Here is a 25,094-nt window from a genome sequence, read left to right as displayed (position 1 = left end):
CACCGGTTTTGATGAATCATGTAGCAGCAATCCTTGTAGATGCCTCATTTAGTATATGAGAGGCTATTCCGCGCCAATGGCTGTCAGCAATAAGCATCAGTTTTCTACTTGTTTTTTCTTTCTTGGAGCTTTGAGATTGTGGCTGATGGTGTTGGGAAGTAGCTGCATGTTGATCGGACTGATTATCTTCAGAGCTGTTGTTCACCTTGGCACAGGTTTCGTCATTTAAACACTATAATCTTTAGAACTGTTTTTCACTTGTGTGACTGGCGAGCACTTATTTGCGATGTTTATATCAGAAGACTCTGAGGCATCTGGGCTGTTGTTCTTATTGAGTAGCATAATTCCCACTTCCACACTGTTACGTAAAGTACATTATTTTTTAGTGAGGGCTCTAGTTTGGCACATCGATAATGAAATGTGCTTTTGCAGCACAAGCATACAACACCATTCTTTGTCATTTTGGAACAATTTTGCAAAGATTTGCACAAACATTTTTGTTTTCATGCGATGTTCATTGAGCTTTACCGTTATTGAGTTCTTCGAATGCACTAAATGCAGTATTACTTTTTGTTTTAAGTGAGATATTTCCCGAAGTAGCACTGAAATAATTTCGGTAGTGGATCTGTATTCATTTGGCTTTAGGCCTAATTATTTGCTTTCACATTTCGAGCAGAAACAAATTTTCTGACTTAGATAGCTTTCACATTGCTGAGATGATAAATAGTCTTACAATTAAAACACATCATACCCTTGTCTGTTCTCTTTTCGCAGGAGCCTTGTTCCGAGTTGTACTCATGTGAATATGTGCTTGTATCACACGAGTAATTCGCTTTGTTGTTTGGTTCTGCCTCAATATTTTCAGTAACTTTTGCTACAATGAAGCAAGAATTACATTTCTTATCACAATATATAGAAAAATTAACGCATTTTGCACACATTATTTTTCGATTTACTTTCAGTGGTACATAGTTCACTACCTACACACGGCCCCATCTTTATTTAAAATAAATGGGGCGACAATCAGTGATGTCTTTCATTGTCTTATAAGGTGTAAGAGGCACTGCAGTTATAAAAAGAAATGAAGTAGAACACGACAAAAGTTTCATTGTTACAAAGGAAAAAGTGAAGAGAGAGTAATTTTTTTGCGCTCAAGTGGCGATATTATAGTCTGATGACATAAAAATTTGTGACCATAGACGTGAAGTAAAGGAAATTGTTTGAGTAGTTTTACTTACTGACCGTTTGACGCGATGCCGGCGCAGTAGGCAACAAATTGAGGTGATGTGTCGTGACTGTGATGTTAGACTGTGGATTTACTGGCGAGAAACAGTCCGAGAACCAAGGATGTTACGAAAGGTAGAGCACAGCCAAAAACTTCGATAATAACTTTGACATACAGTGTTTATACTTCTTGTTTACAGTGTAATAGACGCCGTGTTTGCTTTTCGCGTGTGTGTTGTGTGGTTGTTGTTTTTGTTGTGTATCGCATAGTAGAAAATGGTACAGGGCTCTAAAGTTAGACAGAAAGTGTTTCTACGAAAAACTAAAGCTGGAAATATTGTTAAGGTCTGAAATTTACATGAAAATTATAATTTCCGTTATGAATTACGTTGTTTCTACAATTACTTTAAAGTTTATTTAATCATTTAACTGATGTTCGTAAGACCTTTTTAGTTGTTGTATTATCGTGGCACCAGGTGTTCAGATTATTTCTCCCTGTTTCGCAAAATGTCAAAACTGATAGCTAGCTTTATAACTTAGTTTTGCTTGGGGGAAAAAAAATCCTCGAAGTTGTCGTGCTAACACATCATTTAAGTGTCGTTAGCTCAGTTCACAAACTTACACACAATCATATTATGATTAATTAGATGTGAAAAAATTTCAGGTTGTTCGAGAACATTATCTTCGAAATGATATAGGTTGTGGGTCAGAAGTGTGCAGTACTTGTTACCAGTCACAAGATGAGAAAAGACTGAGTTCAAGTCCCGTGTCGAAATCGTCAAGATTCCAATACCCACATTACCTTGTGCTTGACACATGTGTCATATTAAACCAGGTAAATTGTTCATATCTATTTATCATGTACAATACATATCTTTCATTAGTTACATACACATTAAATAGAAACATAAAGATGTAACACACACATGATGCTGAAGTACTGGATGTGTCATATTTAGATGAAGATTGAGTGGTTTGTCTTCTAGGATGCCTATGTGACTGTGGTTAGAGAAGCACAACTCTTATATCATGTAGAACAACAATTTACCGTCGTTAATTGTGTATCGGTATAATGTTTTCCTACATGTTACTACAGTTTGGTAAATGCCAGAATTTTCTTTTTTTATATCATCACCTATGTCTTCTGAAGGAAGTTGCCCTCATTTGTTGAATGATGTAGTACGAGCAGCGACAACCATTCACCATCTTCCACTACCCAGTTGTAGGAAAAAAAGCTGCAGGCATACAACAAAGGGGGTTAGATGTATTTTGGCGGATTTGGGACATTAAACAGCAAGGCGATTAGTGCCATTGCACCTCATGGTGCTTTGCAGAGTATAGATGTAGATGTAGAAAATGTAGCTTGATAATAAGTCTGTCTATACTCAATGTATTTAAATATGGAATAGCTTACAGCTTAATGGCAGGTGACTGTAATGCACACATAGAGACTAAAATAAAAACAAAAGGCGCCTGAGAATGTAAATTAACATAAGCCAAAAGAAGATACCTTAAAACAGAATTGTCATTGTTCCACCAACACCCTCCCTTGATAGTAATTATCGGTGTTACAAAAACTAGGTTACCTGATATAAATAAGTCCTAGCAAGCCTCAAAATTCTTCAAATTTTATTTTCCTAGTAGCTTTGTCACAACATCAACATGTTTTTAATTTGTTCTTGAACAGTACTTTATTAGCAAAACTTTCTCCCTAAAAAATAAAATTTTGACATTTACGCTCTTAAGTTCATGAGGGAACTATGTGTTCTTGCAAAGGCTTGTTACTATCGTATCATCTTCATAAGTACAGAAGCTCTTTCACTGCCAGAAAACTGTAATATACATTACTGAGCCTAGAAGCTTCATGTTTGGCACATTGTAGGCTACAAATTCTGATTCTGTTGGTGACAGAGACACTTTAAAACTTTGAAAAGATAACCACCTGTGGAATTTCTATCTACTCTGTCTCCAGCTCAATCAGAGTGGTACAGTTTTCATCCCTAGCATATAACAGATTCAGTTTTAGGGTTCCCCTAATATAATGTGATACACATTTTAAAGTATTCCATAAGTCCAAACTTACACATGACTGTTACCTACTTAGAATATTTACTGCCACACAAATGCGTAGTCTGGAACCTAATTTGGCATACAAGACTGACCCTGTTAATTTTTCACTTTGTTTCTCAGTGTCTTCATTTTTAGATTTTTTCTATTTTTAACACATCAAGATCAGAAGTATCCTCCAAGGAAATTGAAACAGAATTACTTTCAAACATATCAAATACTTTTGATACGAGCTGGCTATAATTAAACTTTCTGTAGTTAACACATTATAACATGGAAACTAATTACCGCATGAGTACCAAACTTGGTAACATTAATGTCCAGAGTATGGGTTGCATGATTTCCATGTGTTACAGTGCCACCATCTATTTCCAACTATGGCCACCAGGTACTGTTATCAGTCCTCGTTATTCATAGTCTCACATACGTGACCAGTCGCAGTGCACTTGTTGATGTGTCCACATGAGCTTTGACAAAATAAACAGGGCATTATTGGTGAAGCCCTATTATCAAAACAACAATAACCCTGCAGCTGCTCTTCGGGAATGTTGCTGGCTGACAGGATTATGGAAGGGTCTTGTTTGTCCATGTGCTGTGTGAAGTGTGATGAAGAATTTTGAGTCAACTGGAGAACTTGGTGTTGCTGATTAAATCACTATTGCTGTGGCAGACAACACTGCACGCAATTCCTGATTGTAGGCAGTGCGTGTGCTGTGTCATGACAGTTGAACATCCTGTGGTCCACCGTACAGAAGATGCTGCAAAACATTCTCAAATGTTATCCATACAAGACGCATATTGTACAGCAGCTTGCACCTCAGGACGCACAATATGTTGATTTCGCTCTCCACTTTAACACACAGATTGAAATTGACAAGGGCTGGTCCTGGGTCAACCTATGGACAGATGAAGCTCATTTTTCTCTAATGGGTGAGATGAACACAGAATTGCCGAGTGTGGGGATCTTCACCTCAGTCACTGTGCATGAGGTTCTTCTGTATGATGAATGTGTCACTGTATGGTGTGGCTTCATGGTTACATTTCATTGTTGGGATATTCTTTTTTGAGCAGGTTAGTGCTCAAGGACCAAAGATGTGCAGTGTAACTGGCCAGCATGACTGCAATATGCTTCACCAGCATGTCATTCCCAACCTACAGGAGAGAGACGCATTGAATTCAACAGTTTTCATGAAAGTTGAAGCCCCACTATTCATCGCTCATGACACTCACCTGCTTCTCTGAAACATATTTGGAAACAATCGAACTATCAGCCAATTGTTTCCAAATGCTTGGCCAGAATGAGCGCCTGTTCTCACTCTGTGTGATATCTGGTTGTGGGGCTTCCTGAAGGATATGATTTACCAGGGGAGCATTCACACATGTGCTGATCTGAAGTGTAGCATATCAAGAAATATAGCCAGCATACCAATGTACATGCTTTGTTCTACTCTGCAAAATCCAATCCTGCACTGTCAGACTCTTCAACACTGATGGGCACCATATGGAGCCCCTTTTGTAGCAGTAATTATACCGGTATGTAATGGTATGATATACTGTACTAGCACATTAAAATTGTTTGAATTGAATTGATACTGCATTATTTTTCTTCCCCATGCCCTTGACATTAATGATACCAAGTTTGGTAGTCATACAGTTATTAGTTTCTGAGTTATAATGTGTTAAATAGGGACAGTTTAATTATAAATACCCAGTACTTTGTGGACTGGCTGCAGTATCTGCCATCTGACTGTTTTGCTTGCACATGTTGAGATCTAACCTGGCTGGCATACGAAATATAAGCTATTGTACTGGAACAAACCAATACTTTATTGCTTGACATGGGAAAGACATTTATTGGGAGTCAACAGCTTCGAAGAAGTTCTGCATATAAGTGGAATTTTGCTTCAAGAAACATGAATAACCCTCTATTGACACTGTAACCAAGAAATATACTCTCTGAAAAACAATAATTTAGTTAACGAGTCTAAGGATAAGTGCATCTCTAATAAGAGTGAAACAGTGACTCTGGTGGTGGTACGAAAAATGTTTTGATATCCACAAAAAACATACATATGCACATGGATGAATGACGCTGCACAATGAGGACCATAATATCGACCACTATATCAGGCCCTCGGGAGAAGGGGAGTGCCATCCAGAAAACCTGCTGGGAAATCAATGAGTTGCCCTGACTATGTTTTACTTTCTAGAAGAGGGCCTGCGATGGGTGGTGTAGAGCTGGTGAAGCTGCTTCAAGCTGTAGTACAACAGTCAGTAGTACTTCCTGGAAAACATATGTAGATTTGACACAGTTGATAGAGACAGTAGAGGTCTTGCCATATACTAATATGTACAGACCGCATACTCTTTGTTGCAGGACTCAGTGTGGCCAGGTGTACAGTGGTTGAAGTGAGGGTTTGATGCCATATGTATGAAGTATGTTGTGTGTTTTAAAGTCATGATGTATACAGCTGGGAGGTGTGCTGTTTTGCACATCGCTTGTTGAGGGAAAATTGTTAAATTTGTTCCCTCAGCTGACAAATGAAATTGCAATATTTGTGGTCAGAAAGCTGGGAGAACTGTGTGTCTGTAAACTCTCCTGTAAGCCACAGCACTTCGCTGTAAACTAATTCTGCTGGCGAGGAATCTTAAGTCTGCCTTGTAAGTACTCTTAAGATCAAATAAAACCATTCGTAGAGCTGTGGTCCAATTTGTTTTTGTGACACATGAGTACTCTCTTTAGAGAATAATGCCAGTATTCTACCATACCATCACTCACCAGATGGTGGCTTGTAGCCTTGTAGGAAACAGTGCCGCAGAGGTCTAAGGTTTCTGCAGAGGTATTATCAACTAACATTGCATCCGGCCAGTGCGTGAAATAGTTGGTTATAGTGAAAATATAACACTCTCCATTCAGTGGACATAATGAGCCTACAATGTTAATATGCATGTGTGTGAATTGTGTAGGTGTATCTATAAAGTCCCCCACTGTCATGTGCACATGGCGGGAAGCTTTGCTTCATTGACACTTAACACATGTACCAGTCCATTCGTGGCAGTCTTTGTGAATTCCAGGCCAAACAAATAGCTGAGACTTGGAGGAATGTTGATCTAACACCAGGATGATGTTATGCAAGCAATTGAAGGTGCATCTGGAGACTTTAGGAGGCAAGAATGGACTAAGTTTTCCGGTTGAGAGGCCACAGTACAGTTTGATATCTGCACCAGTAGCATTGACTACTCCCAGCTCCATGGTTGACAATGTGTCCTTGAGAAGGTTCTAGAGTTCCTGGTCAGTCTCTTATGCATTGGGGGGTCAAGGAAAACTGATGGCACTTGAGATACTGTAGACACAGGAAAGACAATTGTCGATTCGGGAAAGACAATTGTCGATTCCCAAAATGCGTCTGATGTCCGTGGTGAACTCAGCGATGAATACCAGATGGTTATGTTGGCAAAGTGAGCAGTTGTTATTGTTTTGTCAGAACACATAACTGAACAGTTTATGACCTGTGAAAATATTAAACTCTAGCTTACATTTGTAAGCAAAAGAACTTGTTCGCCTCATAAATAATGTAGAGTTCTCTGTCACATGCACTTCACTTTGGCTATGTTGGAGACAGCTTGTGTCAGTAAAAGGCTGCTGGCTGCCATGTGCCACCGTGTAACTGTTCTGAAGCTGCACTGGTGGCTATTTTGCTGCATATACAACTAGCAAGAGGGGTGCATCCACTTCAGTGTGTGTGACAAGTGCTGCATCTGATATGCTCTGTTTTGTCACTTTGAACACAGAGCTTATGACATCCATCCATTGTATCACTGAGTTGGCCCTGATTTTTGGACTACTGAGTGCCATGCCAACAGATCTTGTAGCTTGGCCGAATGAGGCAGATGTCGCCGTTAGGAGTTGAGCGTGCCTAGGAAGTGACATAATTCTCTAACCATATTTGACTGAGTAATTTGTAAAATGGCTTCCACTTTTTCAGGTAAAAGTAGTGAGCCCCTAGATGAAATCTGATGTCTGTGGAAGTTAATTTTCACTGACCAAATATGCACTTAGCGGTGTTCAGAACCACCCCATAATGTTCTAATCGCTTGAAGACTTCAATTAAGTGCTGTTTATGCTGCTCCGCAGTAGGTAAAAAGACAAGAATGTCATCCAGGACGCAAAACAGACAGAAAGATCTTGCAGTACCAAGTTGATGAATCTTTGCCATGATTGTGCAGCATTCCATAGGCTGAATGTCATAAAAAGGCTCTCAAAAAAACCAAATGGGGTGATGATGACAGTCTTTGTGATATCCTCTTCTGCCACTGGGATCTGAATAAACACTGAATAAGGTTGCACCACAAAATGCATAATTATAATTCTGTCCAAAGGCACTGGGTACCATTTGGCACTCTTCAGGCATTGAATGCACAATATTCTCCACATGGGCACCACACACCACACTTCTTTGGCACAAGGTGCAAAGGAGATGACCGTGGGCTACTGGATGGACAAATAATACCCACCTTCAACATGGTGTCAAATTCTGCCTTTGTAATGGCTAAGCTGTCGTAAGTTATGTCTGGGTCTACACGAGACAGGTGGACCGTCGGTGGTGTTAGTATGGTGTACTGTGTTGTGATGTACTTCTTTAGCCATCCCTGGTGGTAGCGTCATGACTGGAAATTTCTGCAGTAAGCACATGTACTCGCCACTGGCCATTTGCACAATCTTGTGCACAATCTTGACCGTGTGCACTGCTGTGCTATGTCAGAAACCTGAAGCTGTCAAGCCATTGATGCTGTCAGCAATTTGTGCTTTCGCTGCACCTGATAGCAGTTGATAGTATGCTTGGAAATCAGCTGCAGTGATGAACTCCATCACACTCACATTTGTGAAGTAGCGGATCTAATTCCATTGGTTGCTTACTGTACTTTGGATAGAAGAGTTGTTCACCAATGAACAGGCAGAACAAGGTTGGTTGTTGACTGCTGTATAGTAGTTTTCGAGGAAACATACATAAATCCAACCCTTTGTCCACTGAATACTTGCGGCTTGACCTCCTGTCAGTTACAAATAGGTGCTGTGACTGTGCTTGGCAATCACATGACGTGTCTATGTCTGATTGCCACTGGCATTTGGATAGGTGCAAGGTGTGGTGCATTTGCATGCTTGATCCCCAAATCTATGATGATACCAATAGATGGAGTGATCAGCCCCAAAAGTCGAAGATGTTGCAGATGAGCAACTTCTTGACTTCATATGGGAGCAGTTCCTGTTGCTGCTATTATTATGCCAAGATAACAGTTCACTGATCTGTTTGGTGAGCACATTAACCTTAGTTGCAAGATTGTCATAGTCAGCATATGTTACTATTGTTGGTATATACTCCCACATGATGCTGTCTTTGCACTTATTGGGGCAGATTCATCGCAACCATTATATTGTCAGCCAACTTGGCCACTGCATTCAATGGCATCTTGGTCTGTGAAACTTGCCTTTACTTGTAGTGGTAGGTGATCTCTCCGTAACATGCGCAACCAGTTGTGGAGTATGGTGCCAGTGTCAACCTTGCTCTTCGGGTGTCTAAGGTACTGCAATGGCTTCCAGTCACTGATATGTTCCTGAGTCGAAAGTTGCATGGTGCACTCTTCTTGAGATACAGAGATTCTATGAATCAGTTCCATCTTCAATTTCTCGTAGGAGTTTGTTGTAAGTGGCACAGTTATCACATATCTTCAATCTTTGCAGTGTACCCATGATCCAGTTGACTACCCACTATTGCAAACTTTGGAGTATATATTGTGATTCTCACATGATGGAAACTGGCCTCAACTTGTGCAAACCACAGTGCGGGGTTGTGTGACCAGAAAGTTGGTAAACACACGGCAAGTCTGGACAACTTGTTGCGCTAGTGCTGACCTCTCGTGGCGATACTGCAAAATTTTCAAACCACTCTTGTAGTTCAGTTGGTAGAGCACTTGCTTGTAAAAGGCAAAGAACCCATGTTTGAGGTCTGGCAGAGTACACTGTTTGAATCTGCCAAAAGTTTCAATGCCATTATTGGTCTTTGGACCAGTGAATAAAGGTTTCATGTGGTAATGAGACACAGAGCACTGCAATTAGATGAGAGCAGCTGATCCTGGTAATGTTATACAACTAAGTATGACTTTCTGACAGTACATGAAGGTAGGTCATGATGTAATGTGGCACAGAGGGATGACACTTACAGTACTAAGCAACACAAACTCAACTCTAGATTACAACACCCAACTCTACCCCAGTATACAATACCAATGTTGCATAAAGTAATTGCATGTTGTGAAAGTGAATTAATTTTGTTTGTTTGTGTGTTTATCTTCATTTAAACTCTTCTTATTTCAAATGTAGGTAATTTTCCAATGCAGACTCATTATCATTAAGAAACTTTGTTTAATTACAAAATGTTATTGCTACTGTCAATGTGTCTACATTTCTGGTATCTGTTTCTAATGCTCTTCTACCTGAAAAAATCATTTATTCTGCAATCCACAATTTTTACTGATATAAAATTCATGTTAGCATTAAATTGTCAGTTGTAATTTAACAGAAACTTCAGTATTAATGGAAAGCATTATTGGCAGGAGAACTGAATGTAATTTCCCATGGACCATTTAGTACATTTCATAATATTGTTGTCTGATGAAATAGTTTGCAATGTACTGTAATTTATGTCATATGTAATTTCAACAAATCTTTAACATTTTGATTGTAAGTTTGGAAAAATCTTGTTTGTAATACTGCAAAGAAGGACAAAGCATTACTGTAATCCTATTTAAGAGGCATGGCAGTGACCACATGAGTGTCAGTTCTGCTGCAACTTTCCTGATGCTCACTCTGTACCAGTTTATTTTAAAATTTGTGTTTTGTGAATACACTGCAAAGTTTAAGAACAAAATTATGTTCGAGTATAATGACTTTACTGGAGACTAGAAGTCTACTCTGTAGGAATTAGCATGGGTTTCGAAAAAGACAATCGTGTGAAACCCAGCTCGCGCTACTCGTCCACGAGACTCAGACGGCCATAGACACGGGTTCACAGGTAGATGCCGTGTTTCTTGACTTCCGCAAGGCGTTTGACACAGTTCCCCACAGTCGTTTATGGACTATCAGACCCATTATGTGATTGGATTGTGGAGTTCCTAGATAACAGAACGCAGCATGTCATTCTCAATGGAGAGAAGTCTTCCGAAGTAAGAGTGATTTCAGGTGTGCCGCAGGGGAGTGTCATAGGGCTGTTGCAATTCACAATATACATAAATGACTTTGTGGATGACATCGGAAGTTCACTGAGGCTTTTTGCAGATGATGCTGTGGTGTATCGAGAGGTTGCAACAATGAAAAATTGTACTGAAATGCGGGAGGATCTGCAGCGAATTGACGCATGGTGCAGGGAATGGCAATTGAATCTCAATATTGACAAGTGTAATGTGCTGCGAGTACATAGGAAGATAGATCCCTTATCATTTAGCTACAAAATAGCAGGTCAGCAACTGGAAGTAGTTAATTCCATAAATTATCTGGGAGTACGCATTAGGAGTGATTTAAAATGGAATGATCATATAAAGTTGATCGTCGGTAAAGCAGATGCCAGACTGAGATTCATTGGAAGAATCCTAAGGAAATGCAATCCGGCAACAAAGGAAGTAGGTTACAGTACGCTGGTTCGCCCACTGCTTGAATACTGCTCAACAGTGTGGGATCCATACCAGATGGGGTTGATAGAAGAGATAGAGAAAATCCAACGGAGAGCAGTGTGCTTCATTACAGGATCGTTTAGTGATCGCGAAAGCATTACGGAGATGATAGATAAACTCCAGTGGAAGAGACTGCAGGAGAGACGCTCAGTAGCTCGGTACGGGATTTTGTTAAAGTTTTGAGAACATACCTTCACCGAAGAGTCAAGTAGTATATTGCTCCCTCCTACGTATATCTCGCGAAGCAACCATGAGGATAAAATCAGAGAGATTAGAGCCCAAACAGAAGCATACCGACAATCCATCTTTCTACGAACAATACAAGACTGGAATAGAAGGGAGAACTGATAGAGGTACTCAGGGTACCCTCCGCCACACACCGTCAGGTGGCTAGCGCAGTATGGATGTAGATGTAGAAAATGTGTCAACTACTTTATTTCATAATCAGAATGTCAGACTTGTCCACAATGTGAAAATGAGCTGCAGGCAGTGACATCCAAGAATATTAGCCTGCTGTAAAGTCAGAACAACACCCACCATTACAAAGATAATATATCTAAGCTGTCGGGCAGTTTAGAATGCCCTAGGGGTTTTCCTGCAGGTTTTAGTTTGGATGTTAATTTTAGCCATCACTAATGAATCCAAAGTAAAACAATGGAACATCCAGGCTGGAATAATGACAATATTATGAAATGGATAGTTGCTCTTCACCATATAGCGAAGATGCTGAGTCGCAAATAGACACAACAAAAAGGCTGTCACACAAAGCTTTTGGCCAAACAAGCCCCATCAGCATCAGATAAAACACACACACACACACACACACACACACACACACACACACACACACACACACACACAAGCAAATGCAACTCACATACACCTGACCAGTCTCTGACAGCCAGACAGTGGCCTTTCTCCAAGCATTCAACAGACTGACTCAGTCAAATACAGATGGATGTACAGTTTAATGTGGACCTCAAAACATGGCATACTCTGGCATGCTTCAAATAAGCAAATGACTGACTGAGATGAAGGAATCAATAATCGACAGAAAAAAATCCTAGAACCAACCAGATTGTAAGTGAACTGCATTAGCGAATTACCTATAAAAGTGAAAGAATTACCTCAAGTCTGTACTAACCATGAACCACGCAGACAAATATCTACAATACACCTGGCACTCCCTTCTCTTTCTGCAAAGGCTCGGGTAGGAAGTAGGAGAGATTCTGGTACCACCCACCAGCTTTGACCCATGACACCATCAAGACGACAGACATCCCCATTTCAAGCTCACACAATATGGTGAAGATGACGCCACTCTTTATACATGTAAACTGACACCAATAATATGAAAAATATTTAATTGCTGAACTAGCATGAAATGAATGAGAACCGTGGGAATTATGGGTTTTTGGGTAAGGACAACCTAAATATACAACAATCCTAATAATGAAGACACACCAAAATAAATACTTGCACAACAAAAAAGCAAACAAAAACTGAAAACAGCTGGTACTGGAAATTTCACTTGATCTACATAGCTTAAATGAAATCAATGATACCACAAAACCACATGATGGACAGCTCAGTAACTCCAGTATTGAACACTTCACTTGACCTATATAGCTAAAATGAAGTCCATGGTAACGGCAACACCAAAACCCACTCATATACCTAACATTGAAAACCTAACCTCACCAATGTAGGTGAAACTGACTCCACAATATCTGCTAATCACAGTCCAGCAACCTGTTCTTTATGTTCATTGTGAGATCCATAACCAAGAAAAATGAAACATAAAATTTAATCTCCAATCATAAACAACACAATGCATTAAAAACTCCAAACCCGGAAATGAATGTATTACTAAAAACAAACTAACAAATTGTCACAAACAGTTCAAATATTATTCTTACATAGAGCACTAAAGCAGAAACATACTGCAGAATGCCACCCCACACTCCTACAAACCCTCTGCAAATATGACCCATTTCAAATACACTGCACCAACATAACATCACACATCACAACACAGTAACATCACGGGTCAAAGCAGATGGATGATGTTGCAAATTTAAGTTGCCCTTATGTTATTTGTTGGGTACCAGGGCAGATGGCAATTCAGGGAAATGAATTTGTGGATACAGCAATTGAGAAAGCATTACATAACCAGTAACTTCATCCTTTCCACTGTGCATAGCAGCACTAAGCACCTGAAGATTTTCTCCAGTGCGTGCAGTTTGCATAATGGTTTTTAAAAGACTTCCCTGCACACATTATTTCTGGCTATGTTCACTTGTGAAGACTGTTTCAATATCCACAATTAACATGTTTGGGCACATGTGCATCCTCGGAACTAGTTGACCTCATGCTCATTGACAGTGATTCAGTGTTAATATGTGGGTCAGCATTCTCAGTGACAGGTTGATTGAGCCAAACAGTCCTCCATTCTGATTCAATGGATGGAGATATTGCATCTTTGTGGAGCATATATTGATAGAAGTGCTCATGAATCTACCTCTGAATGATAGACAAAAGATCCACCTCTAACACTACGGGGTGCCACCCCATTTTAGTATTGCTGCGAGCCTCCTTTCAGAATTGATGGTTCAGCTGAGGTGATTTTGTGGCCATCTGACCTCATATGTTTGGATCTCTTCCTCTGAGGGCATTTGAAGCAACTGGTGTATGAAATGTTGTGGAAACAGAAGAAGACCTCGTTGCTAGAATTGCCACCGCTGCTGGTATTATTGCGGGTGTGCCAAGATTGTTTGAACATTCACACGTTCAAGAAGTTCCTGTGAATGCCTCTGCTGTGCATGCTGATCTATCTTCTGTGCAAATCGTTCCTAGCATCAAACTTGCCATCAGGGACTATATTTACCATAAGTAAATACATTTGATTTGATGTTGTCTATCTCCTATATTAATCTGAATGAATAATTTCAGAATACCATATAAATATGTCTGTTGAAACATATGATAAAATGCTGCTAGACCAAGTGCAAGTACTTTTGCTTAATCCTGGTAGAATCTAACAGGTACCTCATGTGATCATGATAATGTTCCATTGTTGAACAATTTCAGTTTATTTTCCATTCCCTGATCACTTTGATACTTATCTCAGTTTCTGAAATTTAGGCATTCATACATATATCGAATGAAGGAACTATATGACTATCTTCTTTGGTGAAAAAAATCTTGGAAGACCGTATTTGGTATTTTGGTCCTCCCTCTGTCATCTTTCACTTTGTGCTAGTGTGGTCACTGAGTGACTGAATAGATAACCTTAGTCTGTTTACTGGTTTATTTATGTATGACCAAAATTTTGGAGGAATTTTTGTCAGCTCATATGGCAGACTTTATCCTTTGAATGATTGAACGCTTCTTGAATTTCTCTCATTATGCTTATTTTGCCTTCGTTCAGCTTCTGTTTGTCAGATAAACTTTGTATACATTAAAATCTGTTAAACTTTGTTAGTTTTTGTAAGCAACTTTCTGATATGGATATTGAAGCAAAACGATTCTTCTGATCTGTCACAACCTTCTGTGGCTTGTCGTACAGTGCTTTTGTATTGTATCCATTTGCACTCCATGTTTCTGTCCTCAGAGCTGAATATTTGATGTTTGCTTCTCAGAGTCGTTGCAATTTGTTCCCTATTACTATAGCTAGGCAAAAATATTTTCCTACCTTCCTTAATGTAATGGTGCAGTAACGAAACGTAATCATTGGTATGTATTTTGGAAATCTTTTTTGGCTAATTTTCAAAATGTAAATGTCATGTTCTTGCAGGCAAAGATGTAATACATTTAACTTATCAGAGATATTGGATAAATGTGGTATTTTTACCAAAAAAAATCTCTCTCGTGGTGTTTGTTATATTTTTTTTATTATTGTTCAAGAGTGGTGTATTTATTTATTTATTTATTCATTCATTTATTGCCCATCTAGTTCCGTAGGACCAAATTGAGGAGCAAATCTCCAAGGTTGTGGAACATGTCAGTACATGAAATTGCAACATAAAAAGTAATAAGACATAAAACAAAATGTTGATGAACCCAAAAAAAGACAATACAGAAGTTTATGTAAATGCAATCAACAATATAAACAGGAATCAGCTTATATGTCTGCTTGTGTCTGTGTATGTGCGGATGGATATGTGTGTGTGTGTGTGTGTGTGCGCGAGTGTACACCTGTCATTTTTTTCCCCCTAAGGGAAGTCTTTCCGCTCCCGGGATTGGAATGACTCCTTACCCTCTCCCTTAAAACCCACATCCTTTCGTCTTTCCCTCTCCTTCCTGAAGAAGCAACCATCGGTTGCAAAAGCTAGTAATTCTGTGTGTGTTTGTGTGTTTTGTTCATTGTGCCTGTCTGCCGGCGCTTTCCCGCTTGGTAAGTCTTGGAATCTTTGTTTTTAATATATTTATATATATATGAAACAAGACTTACCAAACAGAAGCACTGGCAGGTCGATAGACACACAAACAAACACACAAAATTCAAGCTTTCGCAACCAACGGTTGCTTCTTCAGGAAAGACGAAAGGATGTGGGTTTTAAGGGAGAGGATAAGGAGTCATTCCAATCCCTGGAGCAGAAAGACTTACCTTAAGGGGAAAAAAGGGCAGGTATACACTCGCGCACACACACATACATATCCTTCCGCACATACACACACAGACACAAGCAGACATTTGTAAAGGCAAAGAGTTTCGGCAGAGATGTCAGTCGAGGCGGAAGTACAGAGGCAAAGATGTTGTTGAAAGACAGGTGACGTATGAGCGGCGGCAACTTGAAATTAGTGGAGGTTGAGGCCTGGCGGATAATGAGAAGAGAGGATATACTGAACGGCAAGTTCCCATCTCCGGAGTTCTGACAGGTTGGTGTTAGTGGGAAGTATCCAGATAACCTGGACGGTGTAACACTGTGCCAAGATGTGCTGGCCGTGCACCAAGGCATGTTTAGCCACAGGGTGATCCTCATTGCCGACAAACACTATCTGCCTGTGTCCATTCATGCGAATGGACAGTTTGTTGCTGGTCATTCCCACATAGAAAGATTCACAGTGTAGGCAGGTCAGTTGGTAAATCACGTGGGTGCTTTCACACGTGGCTCCGCCTTTCATCGTGTACACCACAGACTAATGAACAGGGGTTGGCAAGAGATTCGCAAACGTCCGTCACTTATAGCCCCAACTGTCCATTTCTGAGTGAAAAATATCCTTTGAGAATGGGAAGAGTTACCCCAAAATGTATCTTTAGGTAATTGGAATGTATGAGAGAATTCATTGCCACAAGGGAATCACCACAACTGACCAAATTACAATAAAAACATGTATTTGCCTCCTGCACTACCACAGCATAAAAGACATTGCTTTTGTTATCTGAGTTCTTATATTGTTTACTATATTCATCACACATCTACGACTATATTCAGTGGATGACTCAAATACTTTGATTCAAGAGGTTGTCAGTGAATGTTGCAATGAGCCTATATTGAACCTGTACCTTTGTTTCAAATGATTCCTGCAATCCTTGATAACAGATACAAGTCGAATGACCAGCATCACTATAAGTACCAACACAGTTTGTCCATTGCATATTTATAACATGTGTTCAGTATCTTGAACAAAAGAGAAGGTCCCCCACAATACAATTATTATATAATAACCATATTTTTTAAAGAATACAGTGTACATCATTATTATTGCCTTTGGTCTCATTGATCTCATGTATGGAAGTGAAACATGGACGATAAATAGTTTGGACAAGAAGAGAATAGAAGCTTTCGAAATGTGGTGCTACAGAAGAATGCTGAAGATTAGATGGGTAGATCACATAACTAATCAGGAGGTATTGAATAGAATTGGGGAGAAGATGAGTTTGTGGCACAACCTGACAAGAAGAAGGGACCGGTTGGTAGGACATGTTCTGAGGCATCAAGGGATCACAAATTTAGCATTGGAGGGCAGCGTGGAGGGTAAAAATCGAAGAGGGAGACCGAGAGATGAATACACTAAGCAGATTCAGAAGGATGTAGGTTGCAGTAAGTACTGGGAGATGAAGAAGCTTGCACAGGATAGAGTAGCATGGAGAGCTGCATCAAACCAGTCTCAGGACTGAAGACAACAACAACAACAACAACTCATTGATCTGTAATCCAAATTAATTTCCTTTTAATTTTTTGTTCAATTGTGTGTTGGTATCCTCTACCATGTGCTAAGTTCAGAGACAGATGGAATTGTTATACAAATTCACATTTGAAAGGAGTTTTCCCTCAAACTTGCCAATCTTAAACTTTGCCAAATCTACAGCAGCTGGTAAAATTAGTTGTGACATGGTATGGGGCTACTTATACTCAGCAAGTCCATATGCAATATTATGTAATGATAATAAATGTTTATTTGCTGTTGACAAATGCTTGAGGAAGGTACATTTGTGATGGTTTAATTAATTCAATTTCCTGGCAAATAAGTTTTGATGTTTATCAACAAAGCTTTCAATGACTGGTGTTTAGAGGTCTCGCCTTGGTGCCATGAACAAAGGATTCTGCTCACATCGCTTTTGACAGTATGTTTGACAATTTGTACATCATATCCTTCAACCAAAAAGCCTATTGCACTAGCTGAGCTTATTCAGGAATGTGACTTGCATTTCCATCACAGGCTTATTTGTTGTCATTTTGATCAGAACTGCTTGGCATTTACCTTAAATCTGATCACACACATAAGGCACTGCATTTTCATTTGTCCCTTATGTATCTGTACTGGTCCAGAATATGTAATATTAGTCCGTGTAGTGCAGCCACAGTGGCCAGTGCTGCTGCTATCCACAGCTTATGGACTGCTGATAAGGACTGTGCATTCCTGTCTAGGGTTGAGAATGGAGTTTTATATTTTGCTACAGAAGTTTTTGAAAGGCTGCCAGTATACATCAGGTGGGAAAATAGTAAATCCAGATATTGAAATATAAAGTGAAAGAGTTCATTATCAATGATTTTTAAAATTAATATGAATATAAATAACAGTTAACACTGATGTTCATAGTATACTAATTTCAACTTCTCCAGTATATGGCTAGCTGATCTTGTCCCCTGAAGTAAAGTTATTAAAGTGATTAATATTAACTAATAGATAAAAACAGTATTTGAATAAGTGCTTTTTTGTAATATATTTATCTTCAAATAATCCCATAATTACTGGTGTGATTACATTAGCACTAGTGATTATTAGTTGTTAGGCTTCTTGAAAGAAGTAACCTGAAATGTCTGGTTTCGCCTGTTAATGTATATCTTGACTTGTTTCACATTCCTGAAGCCTATACATCATCATGGGGTTAATGGAAGATGATGTGAGAATAATTTGAAGAATTTCAAATTTATTTTAAATGACTGTGGTATTGCAAATTAATAACAAATGATGTATCAGACTTTGAGGGATACAGGTATGGAGATGAAAATAATATATGGAGGCATGACAGGCAATAGCATGGAGAAAAGGAGTAGAATATTGAATATCTCCCACTGAGTCCCTGTGGTTCTTTTGCAGATAAATAGACAGACAGACAGATAGAGAGTGAGAGAGAGAGAGAGAGAGAGAGAGAGAGAGAGAGAGGTGGGGGGAAATTTTAGAAAGACAGAAAATTATTCAAGACAAGAATGACAATCAGATGGTCTTAGAGACACATGCAAGATAACTGTTAAAAGAAACAAATTGATCAGTTTTTACTCTGTGAGTTTTGACATTATTATTATTATTATTATTTTGCAATCTTACATGATATCACGATATACTGTACAGATAGAATGTACTTTCAATAACTGTATCAACCACAGAAATCTGATGAGATGTATAATGTCTTGTATGTTCCTTGGAAATTACAATTCTATTGGAAATTTTTCTCTGCTTTGCCTTTCAGATCGATGTTGTGGAAGCAGATACTCTTTGTGATGTTATTATTCCTCAAACTGTCCTCGAGGAAACAAAGAATCGGAGCCCTGCTATATATAAAAGACTCAGAGCAGTTATCAGCAATACTTCTAGAAATTTCTTTGTCTTTCAGAATGAGTTTCATGAGTGAGTAAACATTTTTTTCCTTATGAATGAATATAAAAATTAATGATATACACAGTGAAATCCACCCAAGACAGGCAGACAAACAAAAGCTGTTTTTTTTTTTTTTTTTATTATGCCGTCCACATGAATGTTTGATGTTTTATCAGAAATTGAAATTGTCTTGGATCTATTGAGAACAGGTACAGAGCTAGCTTTTCTCTACACACTTCTGTCAGTTAATTCTGCTTTTTTAAGATTGCTGTGTGAAGAACAATACACATATTGCAAACCTTTTTTATTGTCCTAAATGTATATTGTTGGTGAAAACGCATCAAGTAAATAGACTGTAAACCCAGTCCCCTGCATAAAGGCATGTCATTTACTCCCTGTTTACTGTGTCTGCAAATCCTTTTCACTTTTGATGAATACTTTTATCTTTGTCTGTGGCCCTCAATTTCACACGTATAGTGTCTTGCTTGGAAGACATTACATATTCTGCCTTAATGGCTGTAGTGAAACTAATCGAGGCTTTGAAATCGCCAAGCCCAGCCATTTTAGGTATTTCATATTTGTGAATGCCCAGTCATGAAAATGTGAGATAGAGTAAAACCTTTGACCACTCATTGTAACTTGAACATATTTATAGCCTGTTTGTTAACAATGATATGTGAATTTAAAGTAGAAAGTATTATGCAGTGACTGGCTGTTATTCTGAACTGGTTCATGCAACATCTCATACATTCTGAGTCAAAGCTGATCACTCATGGAATGAACCTCTATATCGCTCGGTTACTGCAAGAAAGATTCCCTATTCACACTGTTTGGCTTCACCAACTCACAAGCTAATGTCATCCTCCAACCTACCTAGACCTCAGGTACAATACAGATTAGTCTTTCACTGCAAATAAGATGAAATCATTAATAACTGTTTAAAAATGGAAAAGTATGACATATACTTCTATATACCTACTATACATCTTTATCCCCTTCCCATCCCGCCATCCCCCTGGACTGAACCTACGTTAAACAACCTTATTCCCATTTACTCTTCAGTCTTCTCCTCTTTCCCTTTCCTCTTTAGCCATTCATGCATCTTTTCATCCTACATCTTTATACTATATACCTCTTTACTTCTGTATGCACCCTCTTTGGTTTGAAGCTGGCACCGTACCTACAGTAGAATATCTTTGGCTTCCCTCTGACAACCATGCCTCCATCCTTGCTACCCTCCCTGTTTTCCTTTCCCTGTTGCTTCATAACCTGGGTTGAGAGTAACTAAATCCACTTTCCCTTCTTCCCTTTCTTTCCCCTCTCTCCTCCCTGATGAAGGAACATTTATTCCGAAAGCTAGGAACTTAAATTTTCGGTTGTTTTTTGTGTATCTATCGGCTGTACTGAGCTGAGGTAAGTACTGGCCAGCCCCTCTATCTCTTTGTTAGTATTTGCTTCACATCATTATATGAGATTTTCCATTAATTATTAAGTGTGACATATAGGTTGATAACAAGAATGTCAATATGAAGAAAGCGAAGGAAATTCTCTTCATAACATGCAACCAATTTGTATTTGTGGCCATCATTCCAGGAGAATCCTAGAAAACAGAAGTGATAACCATGACTTTTCTTGTAGGTTTTTAGTTTTTAAAACAATGCATTTTCCCTTTTTGTCTCATACATTTTCATCGATCGTTTTTTTTTTTTCTGATACTTAATGGTGGACCTGTGTTTCATGTACTGTTGTGTACCTTGTAAAGGCATGCAAGGGCCTCCAGACTCTCAGTTGTTAAATTAATTTGAAATGTATAAACAACTTTCATTCTCTTCTTGTTTATGGCACTCTGTGACCTAGTAAATTGCATTTTACAGCTGTGTGTTTCCTTGTGTTTCTGGTTAGAACACAAGCGGCGACATCAAGGGTTGAATTTTCATGTGTTTTAGAGTATGTGGTTTTTCTGCCATTGGCTCCTTCATGGAGGCTTTACTCTAGTCACTTTCGGAACAACAGCAGGCTTTATGACCATGCTGGAAGAATTATTGGCAGTGCTGATCCCAGCTCAGGTGCTGGTTGTTCAACAGTTGCTCCCCCTCTGTCCTCCCCCCCCCCCCCCCCCCCCCCCCCTCTGATGAATTTGAGATTGAAACATTTAGAAGATGTGGCTTCACCAACATTTCATGGCGTTGCAGGTGGCTCACGCTGATATCTGTAAGGTTTTCTCCTTATCGTGGGCACCCACTCATGTGTACCGCTGACTGTGCCAGTTATCTTTTGCATCACTTTCTTTTGACAATATGTGTCATTTGCTGTCCTATCGCCACAAGTGTATGCAGGTGGTCACTGCATGCATTAAATTCTACCAGTGTTGCAGGCAAACACAGCAGTCATATCAAGCTTAGGTGACTGGGCTTCATGGCCTCTGTCATAAGTGAATGCCACTCTGGGGGTTGAGCAGGCCTAGCCGTCTCTAGCTACGCCATGGTTGGGGCTTTGTCAGCAGCAATGGCGCCTTTTCTTCCGGTGGCCAGTGCCAGCCCCTCCCACTGCTCTGAACAGGCCCTGCCATCAGTGGGGTCAGAAGCCGGCTATCCATTACCAAAGCCTCTCCTCTCCAGCCTACCATCATCACTGCCCATATGGTGACTTTCATTGTGGACTCCAATGTCCAGTTGGCTCCCATCTCCCTCCGACTGGTCCTGTCCAACATTCCCCTGGTTCACATGCAGTGGGGATGCTCTTGTCCCACTCATTGTCATCTGTATCTGCTGGTCCAAGGGGAGCAGGAACTTCTTGCGTCTTTGGGTGCTGCCTGCAGCACCGTTGTGGATGCCAAGACTGGTGCTTCAGTTGCAACACCATGGACGTGGCGCCTGGTCTTTCCCCCACAAGGAAGGAGGTGTGTAGTAACCTGCCAGTTACTACACTTAGCCCACGACAAAAGTATGCTGGGCCACTGCAACAAGTGTAGTGCATCCCAATGTTCAAACAGTGCACCTGCAACTGCCTGAGGTGGCTGCCAGGGACAATCCGACCACTGACCAGGTCCGCCGTATGTGCACAGCATTACATCAGTGACGTCTGATGTAGACAGCACCTTTATAAGGCCCTCAGATGTTAAATGAGTTTGAGGCTTATAAACTACTTTAATTGTATTCTTATTGATGTCACTCCATGACCCAATCATTTGTATCTCTTTTTCCTTGTGTTCCTTGTTAGAACGCTGACATACTATTAAAAAGAAAAACAGAATATTTTTTTGGAATGCAGAAAGCATAGAGGAATGGTGCTTAAAGCTGAAACACATCGTGAGTTGTGGTGTAGGCAAATATGTAGCAAGTAAAGTTACAAAAGATAGCAAAAACCTGCCATGTTTTAAAGATACAGGTGGCTTGAAATGCGTATGAATGCAAGATAGCCCATAACAAAGATAAAAAAAAGATAATACCCAAATACTAGGTTGGAGGTAAACTTCTGGAGCCAGCCAAAAGAAATTCTGTATTTTGGGATAATACTTCAGATTTGCGTGAAATGGACTGAACATGTAAAATTAGTAGCAGAAAAAAAAAGTAAGAAGATTTTCTTGGAGGCTTCTGGAAAAATGCAGTACATCTGTAAAGGACTCTCTGTACAAGACACTAGTAAACATATTCAGTGATGTGCTTGTAGTATAATAACAAGTCAGTATATTCTTAACAAAAGTGTATTGAAGGAACCGAGCGAGGCGGTGCAGTGGTTAGACACTGGACTCGCATTCGGGAGGACGGCGGTTCAATCCCGTGTCGGGCCATCCTGATTTAGGTTTTCCGTGATTTCCCTAAATCGGTCCAGGCAAATGCTGGGATGGTTCCTTTCAGAGGGCACGGCCGACTTCCTTCCCCATCCTTCCCTAATCTGATCAGACCGATGACATTGCTGTCTGGTCTCCTTCCCCAAACAACCCAACCCAACCTGTATTGAAGGTGCTCTGTGAAAACATGTAGAAGGGAGGCAGTTTAATCTTTTCTTTTTCTAACTGTTGAGTATGTTAAGAGCACCAACATGTAAGGCAAATTGTGCTACAATTTTCCTTCACGTATCTTGCTTAGTGACCATGAGAGAGATTAGTGTGTACACATCATATTTTTCTTATCATCCCTGTACAAATGGAATAAGATAGATATCACTTAATATTGGTATGTAGTAACTCTTCATTATCCATTTTACTTTGTCATGTGGAGTATTTATGCACATGTAACTATAAGAGGAATTCAATAGAACCATGAAGTTGAAACTAGTTTGAGCATTATCCTTTAAAACTCATTTTTGTTCAGTGTCTAACAGAATTCTCTCCTACGAAGGAGAGAGCTTTGTCATACTGAAAACTTTGTTTAAAATATGGTTTGTGTCACCTCAAGGTGTTTACAATGTCTGCAGAGTTCTATCCCTACAATATGTAATTATTTAGGGTAACATCATGAAGTTTTGCAATAATCTCATTAGTTATCCGTCATACATGGTTTCAGATAGCTGGAGTATGCATTGTCATCAGTGAACACACAGCAGTGCTTAAATCCAACAACCCACTTGAAATTAAAGCAAGAGCCTTTAGTATCAAATGTAACCTCACTTTTGACTTTAACTTGGTTAAATTCCTTAAAATGATGTACTTTATTGCAGCTCGCAGTTGTATTGTGGTCATTTTTCATGGAAATATTAATACTTGTTTGTTCACACAATCATAACAAACTTAAAACTAAATGTATGTCTGATACTACACAGCATGTCGTCTAAATATTTATATTTTCTGAAGAGTGTAGTATTTTTTTCCATTTTCATGCCACTCCTGTGGGGCTTAGAACTTGTACACACTGTCTCTCAAATGAGACAACCACATTGGTACAATTATCATTCTGACATGCAGTTGAAATAGATGTTAAGTTTTTTTATAGGATCCATTCTCTTTACTGAAATTTATTTATTTCTTGATAGTTGTATTTTTATTCTTCTCATGGTAATACTTTTCTTAAAACTTGAAACATTTTGTAGTCATACTCTTGGAGAGGGCATGGTGTTGCACAAGATCCCATTCACGACTTTGGCCAGAATCCACACACGATACAAGAGTCACAGTACACATTGTATATCTCTGAAGATTAACTAGTAAATATGTATTTGCGGACTTGGATCAATTTATTGCTCTGCTACACTTTCTAAATAGTCATAATAAGGTTTGACCCGCAAGACAATGAGTTAGCCTTTTAATTGCCCCAAAACCAACATACAATGCCCTGTAGCCATCTAACTGCACTTGGAAAGATTCTGAGATCCGATCACTACTCACAGTTTCTGTTAACAGCAATGTTCAAGATGGTGTTCTTCTATAAAATAATTCTGTTTGCTTCACTTTAATATTGTAAAATAAAATCCTTGCCAATTACATCCCTTTCTTTCTAGGGACACACATGTTTTGCAGCAGTCTGACGAGACTTCAAATGACAGAAATGATCGTGCTATTCGGAGAACAGTTGAGTGGTATCAGAAACATTTGGATCACAATCAAAAACTCCATTCCGACAATCACATTAAAGTACTTCTTGTAACTGATGACAATGAAAACAAGCGGAGAGCAGAAGCAGAAAATGTGCTTGTTGCAACAAGTAAGTTTTTTCCATGTTTATATTTTTAAAGCAGTTATTTGTTCCCAGTGGAAAAAGTATCACCTTTTAAGGTTAAATACACACTGTGCTATCATCTAGTGTCCTGAATACTTCTGGTTGTTAACCAATATACTTGAATATTCATCTTGTATTGATAAAAATGTGTTAATTCAAAGTAAATGATCGACATTGCACTTGGTGGCCGCTACATGTGGAGAGTCAGACTGGGGTTGCATGCCGTGATACAGATATGTTTCTTTTTTTTTTTTCTTTTTTTTTGGGTGGGGGGGGGGGGGGGGGGGGACACTCACTGGGTAATATGGTGACAACAGAGGTGCTGCTTTCGTGGTTATGGTGCACTCTGGAAATTGCCCATTAACATATGCTCTATGT

At 39.4% G+C, this 25,094-nt stretch overlaps 1 protein-coding gene across 1 annotated transcript in view; it reads left to right on the top strand.

Annotated features, from left to right (window-relative positions):
- The first annotated feature begins 1,360 nt into the window (after window positions 1-1,360).
- The window catches only part of LOC126360237 (exosome complex exonuclease RRP44), a 167,841-nt gene continuing 144,107 nt past the window's right edge, over window positions 1,361-25,094 (top strand). The window contains exons 1-4 of the mRNA XM_050007693.1: window positions 1,361-1,569; window positions 1,889-2,059; window positions 18,935-19,092; window positions 24,499-24,701. Coding sequence (XP_049863650.1) covers window positions 1,501-1,569; window positions 1,889-2,059; window positions 18,935-19,092; window positions 24,499-24,701 — 601 coding nt within the window. The 5' untranslated portion in view covers window positions 1,361-1,500. The remainder of the gene's footprint in view (window positions 1,570-1,888; window positions 2,060-18,934; window positions 19,093-24,498; window positions 24,702-25,094) is intronic.

The sequence above is a fragment of the Schistocerca gregaria genome, chromosome 1, assembly GCF_023897955.1.
Source record: "Schistocerca gregaria isolate iqSchGreg1 chromosome 1, iqSchGreg1.2, whole genome shotgun sequence".
In the NCBI taxonomy this organism is placed as follows: Eukaryota; Metazoa; Arthropoda; class Insecta; order Orthoptera; family Acrididae; genus Schistocerca; species Schistocerca gregaria.
Note: the sequence above shows the minus strand (reverse complement) of the source record. Positions and strands in the feature narration are given on the sequence as shown.